Source organism: Helianthus annuus, chromosome 8 (assembly GCF_002127325.2).
Source record: "Helianthus annuus cultivar XRQ/B chromosome 8, HanXRQr2.0-SUNRISE, whole genome shotgun sequence".
Classification (NCBI taxonomy): Eukaryota; Viridiplantae; Streptophyta; class Magnoliopsida; order Asterales; family Asteraceae; genus Helianthus; species Helianthus annuus.
In genome coordinates this window covers 33,895,280-33,911,476 of record NC_035440.2, presented here as the reverse complement: position 1 = coordinate 33,911,476, position 16,197 = coordinate 33,895,280, and the positions used below count along the sequence as shown (strand labels likewise).

Genomic DNA, 16,197 nt, shown 5'->3' with positions numbered 1-16,197 from the left:
TCTGTTCACTAGGGACAAGTGTGCGCGAATGGAACTGCGGGCTATCACCAGAGCGAGACATCACGGGGGAGGTGTTGAAAGATCAATCGAAAGAACTATGTGACTTGCGAATAAAGTACTTGTCAAAAATCTTGTTAAGTGACATAAACTCACTGCGATCTAATATGGAGAAAGAAGTACATGAGTACGCAAATTTGAGTGAAGATGAAAGAATGGAAAATGCTAAAACTGCAAAGCACGGGATCGAGTTACGATTGAATGAAGAGTAGCACATAGTTTCGTTACAACTGACAATGTTTTGATACATGTCTTATTTTAGATATTAGCCTGGTGGCCTGGTTTTGAAATGTTTTGATACATGTTTTAATTTAGATATTAGACTGGTTTCATTTTGTCTGGTAAAACGGAACACACTGTACAAATTGATGGTAATGGTCTATTTTCCTTAATATAACACTATAATTCAGTATAAAACACTGTAAGTATAATGTGACAGCATGAAAGTGTTTGATTCACGTGATTATTGTTGTGGTAGTTGAAACTATAATATAACACTACATTTAAATATAAAACACTATATTATAAAAAAAGAATTCATTTAGATCAATTTAAAAAAAATGACAATATCTATTCATCTTGACAACCTACAAATTCAAAAACATATAACACTATAATTAAATATAAAACACTATAAGTAAATGTCAGACTTTAAACTAACTGTATATATCACAACAACACCGTGTATCTTACTGCATTTAATACAGATTACCAACATGGTCACATTTGATTCATGTTATGCGAAATCGAACCTATAATATAACACTACAATTCAATATAAAACACTATATTTAGAATATGAATTTAAGAAAAAACAACGTAAAAAACATTATGTTTTCCCATTCATGGCCAACATGAAAATAAAAGACAAGTTCAAAATCTATAAACTCCAACACAAGGAATCCAACAAAAAATTAAACGTCATTAAAAAAATAGAAAAAAAAACTCAAAGTTTGCATAATTTAGTAATCAACTACTCATGCTCTTCATCGTCTAGCTCCTCTTCGTCGTATCCTTCACCCGCCGCATCTTCTAGCTCCTCTTCGTCATCTCCTTCAAGGGCCGCTTCATCACTTTCTGAGGAGTCGTCGCCCTTTTCCCTTGCCGGGTACGAGCAGGTACGTATATTATGCCCCCGACTTTTGCAATTGCTACATTCACGACCCTTTTTTTCTTGACAGATTGAATAATGGCAATTTCACGATTACTCTTCATTCTGGAAGGCTTACCCATACCCTTAAAGCTAAAGGTTTTTGGCATGTGAACAGTTACAGGTGTTTCTTGTGTGTATCCAGTTATTTCAGCAAACCTATCGCGACGACTCCTAGGGGGTGCGTTTACGACTGCCTGATCAGCGGTCGATTGATACTGGACAACATGGTCCCTGAAAGCGCACAACGCATCAAAGTTATGAACCAACCTGTTAATAAGAGACTCGGCTGACCTTGTTATCTCCCTTACAACACCATTAACTTGCTGGTACCGATCATCACTTTCACTAATCCCTAATATCGCTCCAGGAGCACTATTAGGAACAGCTTCCCTGGTCCACCGTCGCATTATATACCTTTCAGGGAACTGCCTGATATCAAGAAACCGCAAAACGCAAAAAATGTGCGCACACGAAAGCCCAAACTGTTCATACTTATTGCATGAACAACTAATGGTCATGTCTAGCTGCCGCATCATAACCTAATACATAAAAACAAAAAAAAATGAGAACAAAAATATATACTCAATTAAAAATATAAGATAAAACACCATGAACAAGAAAAATTAAAAACAAACAATTGTTACATTCTATGGTTACCTGAAAAAATGTAGTACACGTTTGAGAAAAGTCCTTCACAGAGAAGTTCACAAAGTTATCCTCTCTATCATCCCATTTTCCAATACCACACTTGTGAATGGTTGTCTGAATTTCAAGTTGCGCATCGAAGAAAATTGTCCGTGTGTATATGTTTGCCGCCTGTTGTTCTAAGACAAACTCTTTTGCAAATATTTGGGGGTTCGTGTGCCGAGTATCGTGATCATTCTTCTTGTGCTCGTGTCTTTGGGCTTCAATTGCAGAATCAAAATGCCCCAAGAATTCAACAAGCGTACAGTTCGGATTGCAAAATTGGCCAAAGAAATGGTTCTCACTCTCCGAACGTGATGAAGTACGTATAAGCCCAGACATGTGTTCATCACGATAGTACGCAGGGATCCATGTATCCCTAATCTGATAAATTGACTGTAACCATTCATGATTCACCAAATCAAAATCAGCCAATATAACACCCCATTTGGTTTCAAACTGTTCTGGTAGTAATGCATCAGTCCAAACAATATCACACAGCCTCTTCTTAAAATCGGTGCTATTGCATAGGTTGGCGCCAACCTAATAAACAACGAGTCAACAATAAAAAAATTGAATACACAAAATACATGATAAAACATTATATAAAAGTAAAACAACATCGATAAAAAAACGACATATTCAGATATAAAAAAGTACAAAAAACCAACAAAACAATGCCATTAAAACAATAAACGTCGTAAACAATAATTTTGGTATTTAATAAACCTTGGTAGTAAGTTTCTCCATTATATGCCACATGCAAAGCCTGTACCTACTTTCAGGCCAAGTATCTTGAATAGCTATCCTCATCGCTGGGTCTTGATCAGTTACAATCACAGGTGGTGCGCGCCCAAATGCCTGCCGGAATACGTTAAGCAACCAGCTATATGTTTCGGCAGTTTCATCACCTATTATAGCATCACCCAAGGTAACATTAAGATAGTGATTGTCAACGCCGGTAAAAGGTACAAACATCATATTGTACCTACAAAAAAAAAACGGGTGTGATTACTGATTTGATATTGTAAAATCCATACAAGTGTAAAAACATAAAACAACCTACATTATTTAAATAATAAATTGAAATTAAAACACTATTAGTATGAGATAAAGTTAACGAGTCTTTTCAAGCATATACCACTACACTAAAAACATTATCAGGGTGATAAAACACTATGATATAGATCTATTATGGATGTAATGAATCTAAAAATAAAGGTAGGATACGAACTTGTTACGACGATAAGTAGCATTGAAGGACACAACATCCCCCAAAATATGAAAAATTCTCTTTGTATCACCATCGGCCCAGAACAACGCACATAAAACGCCATCGGCTGTTGTTAGGTATTCCATAGAGAAATTGGGCATAAATTCTTTCTTCCTTCTTAGGCGTTTGATAACCATGTCAGCATCGTACTCAGCTATATACCTATTTAAGTCTCTCTTGAAGTTTTTGAAGTCAACTTTAGTGGCACCTACCTTATCAAAACCTCCATAAAGAGTCCTCATAATGTTAAACGCTCTGACTGGACCAACGTTTATGGCACTCAAAGCATTCACGGCTTCTTCCTGTACGTAATTGATTCCTCTGTTTTCAGGAAGCAAGTACCTGTCATCTTCAGCAACAAATGAGTGATTATGCGACTCCTCGAAGTAATAAACCTCATAAAGATTATCCGGGGTTAACTTAACCCGAATGCACGCTTCACATCCGGTCCTTATAGAAGGAACCCTGCGAGTAATCTTAGACTTCGAGTTAACATTAGAACTACCGGCTTCCTGAGTCGAGTCAATCGCCTTTAAGGATTTAGTACCCTCTTTTGAGCATACGAACCATTTATTATGTATTACACCCTTTCGCGGCTCGTATTGAGTACCCTTCCTAGCTGTGAAACCTCCCGCCTTAGCATATCTTTGGTAAAAAAGATAGGCATTTTCCAGCGAATCAAACATCATATGCATCTGAGGTTTAATCAAATCATCGACATCTGGTATAAATGTCCTCCTTACAGAATTTGGGGACACCTGAACATTACCAACGGGCTGGTATGTAGGGATATCTACAACGAAAAATCGACACATCAGTCGTTTATAAAAACAGTGATAAGAACATGTTTCTAAATTTGATAAAAAAACACTATATGAAGAAATAACACTATCTGTTTCCTGTAAAGACACTATACAGCTTAATTAACAAATAATCTGTTGATTTAAAACACTTAATAATAATAAAACACTATGACGAATAAAATAAATATGCCTGCACAGAATATAACAGTATTGGTGTGGGGTAAAACACTATGAAAATAAATTAAGATGCCTGTACATAATATAACACTATAGATTGTGGATAAAAACACTATACATCTAAATATCAAAAAAAAAACTCTGTTAATGATAAAACACTACAACATACAATTCAATGTATAAAACACTATGAAGGGGAATTCAGATGTGTGAATAGAATATAACGCTATTGTTCATACATATGACACTATACATCTAAGTATCAAAAAAAATATCTTTGTTAATTACAAAACACTACAAAAACTTACTAAAACAAAGGTAAACAATTCAATGTATAAAACACTATGAAAGGAAAAAAAGATGTGTGAACAGAATATTGATCATGCATATAACATTACACATCTAAAACACTATAAAACAGAATATTGATCATGCATATAACACTACACTATAAAAAAACTATTGATCATGCATATAACACTACACATCTAAAAATCAAAAAATAAAAAAAACATGATCATGAAAAAACAGTAAAAGAACAATACCCTAAACAAGTTAATCTATAAAACACTACATACACACAAAATCAAACCATACTAATGTCCTGTAAAAACGGCATACTAAAAACAAAAACGTCGAACAAATAACACTAATTATCGGAACATGATAACTATTAAGAGATTAAATTACTATGATACACATGCACCTGCATCTCCGGACTCCATTGAAATTGATATAAAACACCAGAATCGAAGAAGGGCGCAGAAGTTAAACAACTGTATTGTGTCTAGCGATTTCATAAGACTTCTTGTATTTATAATTGATGATGAATGATACGTAGATAACAATCGTATTGGATCTTGCAAAAAAAAATACAAAATTCGATCCAATCCCTAAACATTCTGATCGCCAGTTATTTTTTTTTCCAGTTATATTGTAAATCAATTAAATGACAAAAATGTACAATTACTAATCTACCCTTTTGAATTAATTAAGAGGAGGGACACTTGTCATTCCCAAATTATTTCTTACACTTCTTACAAAAGATGGACTTTGTACAAGATCCTTTACCTGTGTATATATATGCACTAAAACTAATGTAAATATATTTAAGATTATTAATTTTTATACAGGAGAAGGACGCAACTAAAATATATATGAAAAAGCGGAACTAAAATTATGTATAAATCCTGTATTTGTATTTTTCTTTTTTTAATATCTTAACTTTATTTGGGAAAAAAAGCGTGACTGATATAGACATATAGTGATCCTCTATAAGTCTACTAGGTTAGAACCCCGTGTATTACACGGGTTGAATAAATGTAATTTTATATACTAAAATAAAACAATTATTCTTTAAAAATCTTGTTTATTACACGGGTTGAACAAATGTAATTTTATATATTAAATAATAAAAAAATTATATCTCTAAGAACCTCATGTATTGTACTGAATAAATGTAATTTTATATACCAAATAATAAAAACCCGTGTATTGTACGGGTTGAATAAATCTAATTATATATACTAAATAATAAAAAAAGTTATATCTTTAAAAACATTGTGTATTACAAGGGTTAAATAAATGTAATTTTGTAACATTGTATATTACACGGGTTAGACAAATGTAATTTTATAAACTAAATAATAAAAAAATATATCTTTATAAATCCCGTGTATTATACGGGTTGAATAAATCTAATTATATATACTAAATCATCATCATCATACTCAGTAAATCCCACAAATAGCAAAGCTAAGGTACTGAGGAGAGTAAGATGTAGAGGCTGCTTTCAGTAAGACCCCCGACTCGATAGTAGTTTTGCATCAAGCTTTGGATATAAGGCACGTAACACTTAGCAATCGGGACAAAGACCGATTAGTGCATGTTCCCTTTTGTCTTTCTGCTATCAAAGCCACCACATGATGATGATGCATGATTAACCGTCCGCCGCTTTTAACATTATTTTCACAAATTTAGTAAAATAACGTTAAAATTAGTGCAATTTCACTTTTGCCCTCCGAGCGTCCACACATATATACATTATTAAAAGTTAGATTAGATTATATATGAAATTAAGTGTATAAAAAAAATCTTTATAAATTTCACATAGAATTAATTGGAATCCTTTATTAAAAGTAGGTTAGATTATATATGGGCTTATACGTGTGAGTAATTGTGATTATTGAATGGTTGAATTTTGAGGGTTTTGAAATGTGAATTTAATTATGATATATTATATTTTAGTTTTAAAAGTTCTAGAATGATTGAATCAAATAAAAGGATTATGATTTCCTAGAAACAAAAATAACTGAGTTTTTTTTTCTGATCATTTTGAACATGAGCAAATAGAACGATAGCATCTTAATAAAAAAATAACTAATTACAAATGTGAAACCCAATAATTTTACTTCTGTCCCATTTGAACGAAAAAGATAAGTACAAACTAAATTTAAAAAAAAAAAAATGCAATATGAAAATAAGAGATAGAATAATCGATATTTTTTTTTTCATAAAATATGAAATAAGGGTAAACTAAATAAAAAAGTGTCACTTTGGTAAATAATAATATTAAGTATAAAAAGGTAGGAAATTACAAATATAGATATCTTCAATGAATGACACGTGTCCAAAATCAGGTTTCTTTTATTATATAGTATAGATTCTGAAAAATGACCACACTTTCCCGAACGAATTACGGTTCAAAATCCATTACTTTTGGGCTTTATCCACGTCGGCCAAATTCTTATCTCTAACCGACTTATTCTTCTAGAGAAAACGAAATGATCACTAACTAAAAAAGTTCAAGCTTTTTATAATTCTTCAAATTGTTTTTCTAAACATGGGGATGAACAGCCTGGACAAATGATTGAAGTGTGAAAGGTAAATGAACCGTCTTATTTTTTTTAACAACCAACAAACCAAAAAATTTATTAAAAAAGGATTAACAACATATTAGCCCACACCAAGATAAACTTTTTTTGAACCGTAATTTTTTTTTAATTTCTCTCGTCTATAAGACTTGAACCCAAGACCTCCCCTCGTATATATCAAACTCTCACGACACCATCACCACCACCATTATATTCAGAACACGATTCCAACCAACTTCACGAAAAACCGAGGATATAATTTAGAAATAGATATTTAATTTTGCTTTTTTTTCTTGGGTCTCATTACATTAAGATATTTGTTCGTTTTCAGACCATGTAAATTGGGTGCACCTGTCTTGAGTCGGTACTAGTGCAATGCCAAGGCAAACCCCAATAGTAAGTGCTTTTTATCATCCCAGATAGAAGAGAAGGCTATCATTGCGTGGGCCAAATCAATCCAATATGAAATATTATAACGAGGGCTTGCATTTGAAGGGGTATTGTCTTAGATCTCGTGTCAGCTGATCGCGAGTGACCACGAACGGGCACGCACGAACGCATCCTTTGAATCCAATCGGTCAAGGGAGAAGAAGAAGAAGCCTTACCTTATGTATGAAAACGGGTGTACATAGCGATGCGGCTGATACCACATCCTATGAACATTTTCATCACGATAAGGGATCTGGGCAACAGCAACAGTCACCACCAGTGGCGATGCGGCTTGGCACCGCATCCCGCATATGTCTTCGTCAGAACGGGAACGCGGGAACGCGGGAACATCAACAGTTACCGCAGACGGCGATGCGGCCCGGCACCGCATCCTGTCCATAAGGCAAGTGGGACTTACACCACAGAGCAAGTGGCACCACTAGCAGTCGCCTGCCAGTCCAAACGTAAGCAACAGACTGACACTGCAGTAGGACGTGACTTCACCTCCACAACCGACAAGCCTAACACACCTGCATAAGGGCGGCACGTCGTCAGTCTGTCCCCTCCTTCACTCCTCGGCTATAAATACCAACCCTAAACCAGGTTTGAGATATCTCTTCACAACTCTCTCACTACTACTACTATCACACTTTGCTTCCCAAACAAATTACTGATTCTCACGCCGGAGAGTGGTAACAAGGAGCACCCCCAACCCCATCCTCCTTGTTACGAGTCACGGCTTGTTTCCTTGTGCAGGAGATTAACCAGCGGACGATCCAGCCAGCGATCCTCGGGAAGAAGGGATTAACCCTACTTGACGGGACCAGTGAGTTAACCACCTCGGTTAACCATTGTTTCATCATTGGCGCCCACCGCTACTCTTGGCACTTTTTTCCACATTCCTTTTTATCTCCCAAGATCATGTCTGATCGTCTAAACAACACTACCGGGGATAGCCTAAACCCTGCAAACCCAGGGCCCGCGGGGACCACTCTCCCAGCCCCAAATGCTGGCCACATTGGCACATCAACGCAAGGGGGCGCATCCCTTACGTTCGCACAAGATCTTTCACAATATGCTTATGTGATACCTCCAGGCATGATTCCATGCCTGGTATGACCAACAACAAGCTATGCTGGCCGCAACATACAACAGAGCCTGCGCAGAAGCGCAAGTACCTGTCGGGCCTACCCCGGCACCGCATACACCTGCGGGTCATATTTTACAATACGACGGCAGGGCCCCCACGCACCTAGCCTCCCAAAGTAGGCGTGAATACCGCGGCTCCTCTTACTGTGAGGTCTGCACAATTAATGAGAATGATTCCTCGTACGGGTCCCGCAGTAGGGCCCAATACATAGCCGCCTGAGCCCTCATGGCGAAAATAGGCGGCAATCCACAGCCCGCCACGGCTCCGACATCCATAGCCGGCTGGGACCGCAGTCCCACCATGAAGGATATGGCTGTACCGATCCGTACGACCATACATACTGCGGGGAGTCCCATGCTACTAGCAGTAGACCGGGAGGACGCAATTATGTTCCTCCCACTGAACCCCGCAATACATACCTTCGCGCTGCAAAGCGCCACCAAAGCCAACTCTACAGGCCAAAATCTGTGGCCGAAAACTCCAAGTTCGTCCGAGAAATCGCCCACGCCGATGTTACCATGACTAAATTCCCATTAAACATCGGGAAGTACAATGGTTCTTCCGACATGGACGACCACATGAACATCTTCACCGGCGCCGAATGCAACGGCAGGTGGTTTTTTCCCGCAGACACTTACGGGTCTTGCGAGGGCTTGGTTCGATTCTTTGCCAGTGGGATCACTGGCATCATTTGAGGACTTGTAAGCAAAGTTCCTCGCACATTTTAGCCAGCAGCGACGTCACGAACGTGATTCTATGGACGTCATGAACATCTGGCGCGGAGACAACGAATCTCTCGAGTCGTTCGTCGTCCGTTACAACAAAGAGTGCCTGGAGATAGGCGGCATTGCAGACCAAATGGCACGCAACCATTTCATTCGAGCCGTCAAGGACGAAGAAATGGTTATGACCATCTCCGGCAAGGAAGGCTTGCCAAAGAAATAGGAAGACGTCATGGCCGCGGTCAAGACGTACGCCCAGACTCAGCGGTCCCTCAAGCCGCACGTCACAAAGGCACAGCCCCAAGCGGAAGGCCAATCCTCCCGCCAAGACCCCAAGTGCAACAACAAGCGCAATCGTGACACGTGGAATCGCGGCAGCAATCCCAAACCATATGTTCTGCGTAATCACTAGCCCGACGCAAGAGCAACAATCAACGCCAACGTGAAAACCAGGCGTCGAAGAAGGAATCTCGGAACCGTAACTGGACCGAGATCAACCAGTCGCCAAGCAACGTCCTCCTCACGAATGCGCAATTCATGCGACCGGCCCAACCGACTGGAGATTGAGCGAGCCCTTAAAGAGGGGAAGCTGCAACATCTGCTGCCAGCCGCGCAAAAACAAACCAAGTGTAAGGACTGCAAAAATGTCCCTAAACAACCCATAAATAAAAACCCGGACCCCTGAAACCCTGTTGTGCATGAAAAATCAAGAAATCAAGATTTCTGGGTTTCAGGCGGGCCGCGTAAAGGTTAAGCATGGCCTTACGCGGGCCGCGTCAACTTAAGTTTGACCGGATAAGCTTCCTGGGCCACGTGTGTCCAACTGGAAAACCTACTCGTGACACATGAACCCTACACGTAGACTAGGGGCCCTCGCAGGCCGCGTAAGTTTAAGTGTGGGTTTACGCGGGCCGCGTAAAACCCATTTTCAGCTATAAATTGTTTAGTGCATGAGCAGTTCACATGTGTCAAAATTTTTGATGAAAAGCGAAGTTCTACTGCTCAAACTCACATTTTCACATAGGGAGACGCTGCCACGATATAGGGTATTAACTCGATCGCTGTTACGATTCAATGTCTGATCGATTGAAACTATCCGATGGATGTTTAAGTGTTGCCCACATTAGGGCTATACTTTGTCATTCGTCATTAATTCGATGGATGTTTGAGTATTGCAATTTGTCATTCGTTGCGAGGGTTTTAATCTCGTGAGTTATCGTAAATGTTGTATTAGTTACTGACCTAGTTCATGTGCATTGTTGTTTAAATTAGGTTATCAGGCTTATCAGTAGGCTAAACTCTGCCCGTTTAAACTTGCAATGTGAGTCATTCTCTTTTTATTAACAATGTTTTACAATACTCCAATTATTTTCAAAGTTATAATTACAGGGATTAAGTCGTGGTTATCTTGAATCACTGGCAAGTGGGGTATTGTGAACATTACTAATCTCTCACGGTTAGGTTCATACACCTAACAGTGATAATCATCACTACTTGGGTGAAATGACCCAATAGTGGTATGACCATCGTCACCAGGGTGTGACACGACGCCAGATAAAAATAAGATAAAAGCCATTGTAATCGCTCTTATGCTGTAATTGATAGCTATGTGTCGTTTTATCAAATTTGAATGACCCACCAGTATTTCCCCGCTAACAAAAATTTTAAAACATGTTTCAGGTGACCTGCTATGAATCAAGGAAAAGTGCTACGGAGCACTATTCAAGCTTGAAGTAGTGGCTCAGTTAAATAAATAAACATGTTTTGTAAATCATGGAATTTCCTCGTGAAATTCCTCTATTGTAAATTACGGGGTTCATCCCAAATTATGAAATAAAATAATCGGGCATTTTCAAGTTTTAAAAGATACTGTTAAAATCTTCCGCTGTCAACTCAATTAATAAATACCACGGGTTTCTGTCCCGCGACTCCTGGACCGGGTGAAACCGGGACGGGGGAGGGGGCGTGACAGAAAAAGGTGGTATCAGAGCCATTGATTTAAGCCAATTAAGTATTTAAAAATACTTAATTTTTTTGATTGCCATTCTGTGATTCTGTGAAATTTTGGTTTACAAAATTTTAACTTAAAATTTTGTGTGTTTCTTCATGTATGCTAACAGTATAAATGAACTATCAGAAGCCCTTCAAAACTTTACTATCCATACCATAGATATGGATACTACCACGATCTACCAGGCTGATGTTGAGGAGCCCATGGTATTCCAGGCTCAACCCCAGGATAAACCAAAAACGAAAAAGAGAAAAAGGTTTGTAGGCTGGAGGCGTGTGCGTAGGAAAAGACCAAAGGTACAGAAAGCGAAAGTTAAAAAGGCTGAGGACCCCAAGGATAAGGGAAAAGGGATAGAGATTGGGGAAAGTTCTGGGCAAGCCCAGGAAATGCCATCATGGGAGGAGCTAGATCGTAAACTAGCACTCAGTGACCTCATCGGACCTACCGATGAAGACTTTTTCTATTACCCAGTTGAATCACAACTCCCAGTAAATTTGGAGCCTGCTATCCCAGATCCCATTGTTAACCCCCAACCTCTACAAGGAGAGCTGGAAGAATGGTGGACCACTGACTAGCATTTTCAGAACCTCTTGAATAACCCTAACACCTTTTTCCCTCAATTCGACCCGGAGCCTGCACCAAACCCACCAATGAGCAATGAGAACTTGGCTGAACTCCGCCACTATGGCGAGGAGCTGATAGACGCAGGAAATAGAATCCGGGAAGTGGGAGAACAGATCTCCTGGAAGTACGACGAGAGGGAACGTCGTTTCTTAAGTGCCAGCTGACGGGGACAGTATGTGGTTGTGTGGTGTGGTTGTTTAATAATAATGAAATAATAAATAATATAATCTTGTAAAATAACTTAAAATAAAACTTTTGTAAGATAACGGGTGTGTACGGAGGCATATTAAAATATATAAAATCTGATAGTCGCAAAGTCGACAAATTTTGACTATACGTGTTAGTGTGATTATGTGTTTTGTGTTATTTGACTATTTGTTAATTTACAGTATGGGTAAGGAAAGAATTTCGGACATCTATCGTCAACTAGATAGTTCACCAAAAGATAAGGGAACCTCATCTCAATCAAATTCCTCAAGATACTCCGCAGATACTAAGGAAGGAATATTTATTCGTAAGGCACAGTTTGAGAAACCACTTACCGCTACGGAAAGATGTTGGATTATTAGAAAAAGTAAAGAGAAAGTAGAGAAGTCACAATCAAAGGGGGTGATAATTAATAAGGAAACTCAGGAAATAGGCAATAACCCACCATGGGAAGAGGAATTGGATGAACATTGGGCAAATCTCTATATGTTAGCCACTACAGCAGTAAATGTTAAATTTTAATTAAGTTAAACTGCCAAACCCGGACCAACCAATAAAATTAGATCTCAACACCCTGACCCAGTACTAGCACCCATATCATCTATGAATCAGAAACTTTTCCCATTAGATAAACAATTTAGTAAGAGAAGATAGAATAAATCTTATATAGAAGTCTGCTGAGCATAATATTCCTAGTTACACTAAAATAATGCACAACCCTAGTATATTTTGGATTTCAGTTGTAATTTGTAATAGACATGTATATATATAAAAGTCGCAATGTTCACTATATTTTTTTCTGATTATACAGTTATACCTAAATGTTTGTACTAAATGTTAGCCTGTGATAATTAATAATTGATAAACATTCAGATGGAACACGCTGTTAATGAACCAGTTAATGAAGTCAATCAATCGGAAAACAATAACGAGGATCACTTTCTAAATTGGAAAGATATAGAAAACATTGTCGCTCAGGGAATAGCTAACGCTATTCCGGCAATCGTCGCTGCAGTTAAAAGTCCTGTTGAGCCTTCACAAGCTCACCACAGTAAACGCACGCGCGACGATAATTTCAGTAATAGTGTTAACGGAGGAGGAAATAACGACAACTTAATTCAGGCCCCAATACTCAAAAGAATGAAAGCTGCAACACCTGGTTGCACTTACAAGGAATTTCTTGCCTGTAAACCAGCTGAATTTGCAGGCAATGAAGGGGCGACAGCCGCACTACGTTGGTTAGAAAAAACTGAAGCAGTAATTAAAATAAGTAAATGCGCGGAGGAAGATAAAATTATGTATGCTTCTCACCTTTTTAAGGAAGAGGCATTAGAGTGGTGGAATACGGTATTGCAAGCCAAGGGAAGTGACTTGGCTCATGCTATGAATTGAGAAGAATTTAGACAATTGGTGGAAAGAAAATTTTGTCTCGAATATAAAAAGGAACAAATGGCAAACAAGTTCCTGAGCCACCGAATGGTGGATGTTGACTGTCGAGGTTATACTTCAAAATTTTTCGAGTATGCCAGAATGCTGCCAACCCTGGCTTCGCCAGTACTTATTTCTCGCTACATTTGGGGTTTGATTAGCGAGATCCGCGATATCGTCAAAGCTGGGAGACCCCGCACAATTGACGATGCGGTGGAATTAGCCAATACCTTAACCGATGGACTGGTACGCATGCAAGAATAAAACAGAAAGAAGGAATTGGCTCAGAAAATTTCCCTAGGATTCTGATGAAACAATGGTTAACCGGGCAGGGTTAACACACTGGTCTCGTCAAGAAGGGTTAATCCCTTCCTCTCGAGGATCGCTGGCTGGATCGTCCGCCGGTTGAGCTCCTGCACAAGGAAACAAACCATGACTCGTAACAAGGAGGATGGGGTGGGGGGTGCTCCTTGTTACCACTCTCCGGCGTGAGAATCAGTAATTTGCTTGGGAAGCAAAGTGTGATAGTAGTAGTAGTGAGAGAGTTGTGAAGAGATACCTCAAACCTGGTTTGGGGTTGGTATTTATAGCCGAGGAGTGAAGGAGGAGTTGAAGAGACGGACTGACGACGTGCTGCCCATTTGCAGGTGTGTCAGGCTTGTCGGTTGTGGAGGTGAAGCCACGTCCTACTGCAGTGTCAGTCTGTTGCTTACGTATGGCCTGACAGGCGACTGCTAGTGGTGTCACTTGCTCTGTGGTGTCAGTCCCACTCGCCTAGTGGGTAGGATGCGGTGCAGGCCGCATCGCTGCCTGCGGTAACCTTTGATGTTCTCGTGTCTCAAGCTTTGACAAAGACATACGCAGGATGCGGTGCGGAGCCGCATCGCCGTTTGTGGTGACTGTTGCTGTTGCCCAGATCCCTTGTCGTGACGAAAATGTCCATATGATGCGGTGCCAGCCGCATCGTTATGCACATCCGTTTTCATACTTAAGGTAAGGCTTCTTCTTATCCTTCGACCGATTGGATTCGAAGGACGCGTCCGCGTGGACGCGGTTCTTTGCTGGTGGGGGTTTTTTGATAAGGGTAATGGTCACTCGCGGTCAGCTGGCGCGAGATTTAGGACCATTCCCCTTCAAGTCCCCCCAGTCTAGTGTTTCTGCCTCGTGCAAGTTGAATGTGGGAGGAGCAATGGACTATGGTGTTTAGAAGGTAGTTTCCAGCCTGGAGAAAATTCTAGGCCATGTAGATGGCATTCGCTTTTCGTAAATAAAGCTGGGGATCTGGTAGAGTCATGTGACGTCTCTTCCGTACCGGTATGCAAGTTTCGTCTGATGCGAAATTCTTAACCGATTGGGTAGCGGGCTACCTTTTTCTGATGTCATCAGGTTGGTTGCCACCTGTTGGTGTGTCGAACCAACTTCTGAGATCGTGTCTCCGTCTTCGAACCAACCTTTGAGGTGGTGAATGAAGAAGAGAGGAGGCTTCGAACCAACCTTTGAGAAGGTGATCAAAGATATCCATGTCTACAACTTTAGTTGTTACCTCTGCGGTAGCTGATGCAATGCTGCAAGTGCTTTGCTCAAGCTCTATGTTCAGCAATTGGACATGCAATGATGATCCCTTTTTCGTGGGGTGTTCGTGTTCTTCAGTTTAGCTCTCAAGTAAACGCACGTCCTTTGCGGTTACCTCGTTGCGTCATTGTTTGGCCATGTTTGGTCGAACAATTTGAATCTGTACTATGGGCCAATAAACATGGTTATGGGCAAGGTTGTGCCCACCATTGTTTATTCTATGCGGCGCATAGGTGGGCAAACAAAGTCATAAGCAGACTTGTTACCACTGTTCGGTCGCTTGTTGTTCAACGAGACCTCTTTAGATGATTGGAAATCTCGTCCGCATTTGTTCTGTAGCCATTTTCCTTCACGCTCCAATGCCGGGGAGTTTTCCTTGAAGTAGCTTCGTTCATCTGTGTGATGACTTAGTCGTGGCTCTTCCGTAGCAACCATTTGCGGAGCTATAGGTGTGTCCGCAACGACTCATGAGTGTCTGCGGTTTTGTAACAAAAGACTCGCTTTAAAAGAGTGTTTTGCTTGGATGTGGCTCTTGAAGGATCAGGAGTCAGGGTTGCTGATGTGCGGTCGCACATCATACTTATCCTTTTCCCTAATGAGAAGCTGTTTGCGCACCCTCTGTGGTTGTGAACCGGACACGAGGGATTTGAAGCTTGAAGAGAATGAAGGTAATGCGATTTACCTGTTTCTGAGATGCGGTTCAGTCCAAAGAACAACGCTGGTTCTGAGCATCTGACACGCCTGTACGGGCTCGTGTGTGTCATCTCCGCATATTCCACGTGTGCTAGTGGGTATATGCGGATATATTTTATATCACCTTATATAAAGTAGATATATATTTTTTGGCTATTTTGAGGGGTATGTAAAAAAACGACATGTGGTATGGGTTATGGTGCGGTATACCAGAGAAACCGCATGCCGCTTATATTTGGATAATGTGGTCGCTTTTTTGCTGTATACGTGGCTGAACGCACGTGTGAGTTATGGAAGTTGGTGAGATTTTCTGCATGTGCTGATAGGAAAGGACGTTTGCA

At 39.8% G+C, this 16,197-nt stretch overlaps 1 protein-coding gene across 1 annotated transcript; it reads right to left on the bottom strand.

The window, feature by feature from the left end:
- Nucleotides 1–1,089: 1,089 nt before the first annotated feature.
- LOC110869845 (protein FAR1-RELATED SEQUENCE 5-like) lies at nucleotides 1,090–8,874 on the bottom strand. Its single transcript, XM_022119057.2, has 6 exons — nucleotides 8,744–8,874; nucleotides 7,811–7,899; nucleotides 3,129–3,960; nucleotides 2,624–2,882; nucleotides 1,868–2,437; nucleotides 1,090–1,749 (listed from the first exon to the last, which is right to left on the bottom strand). Exons 1-6 carry the CDS (start codon nucleotides 8,872–8,874, stop codon nucleotides 1,090–1,092), a joined length of 2,541 nt encoding a protein of 846 aa, XP_021974749.2.
- Nucleotides 8,875–16,197: the final 7,323 nt, after the last annotated feature.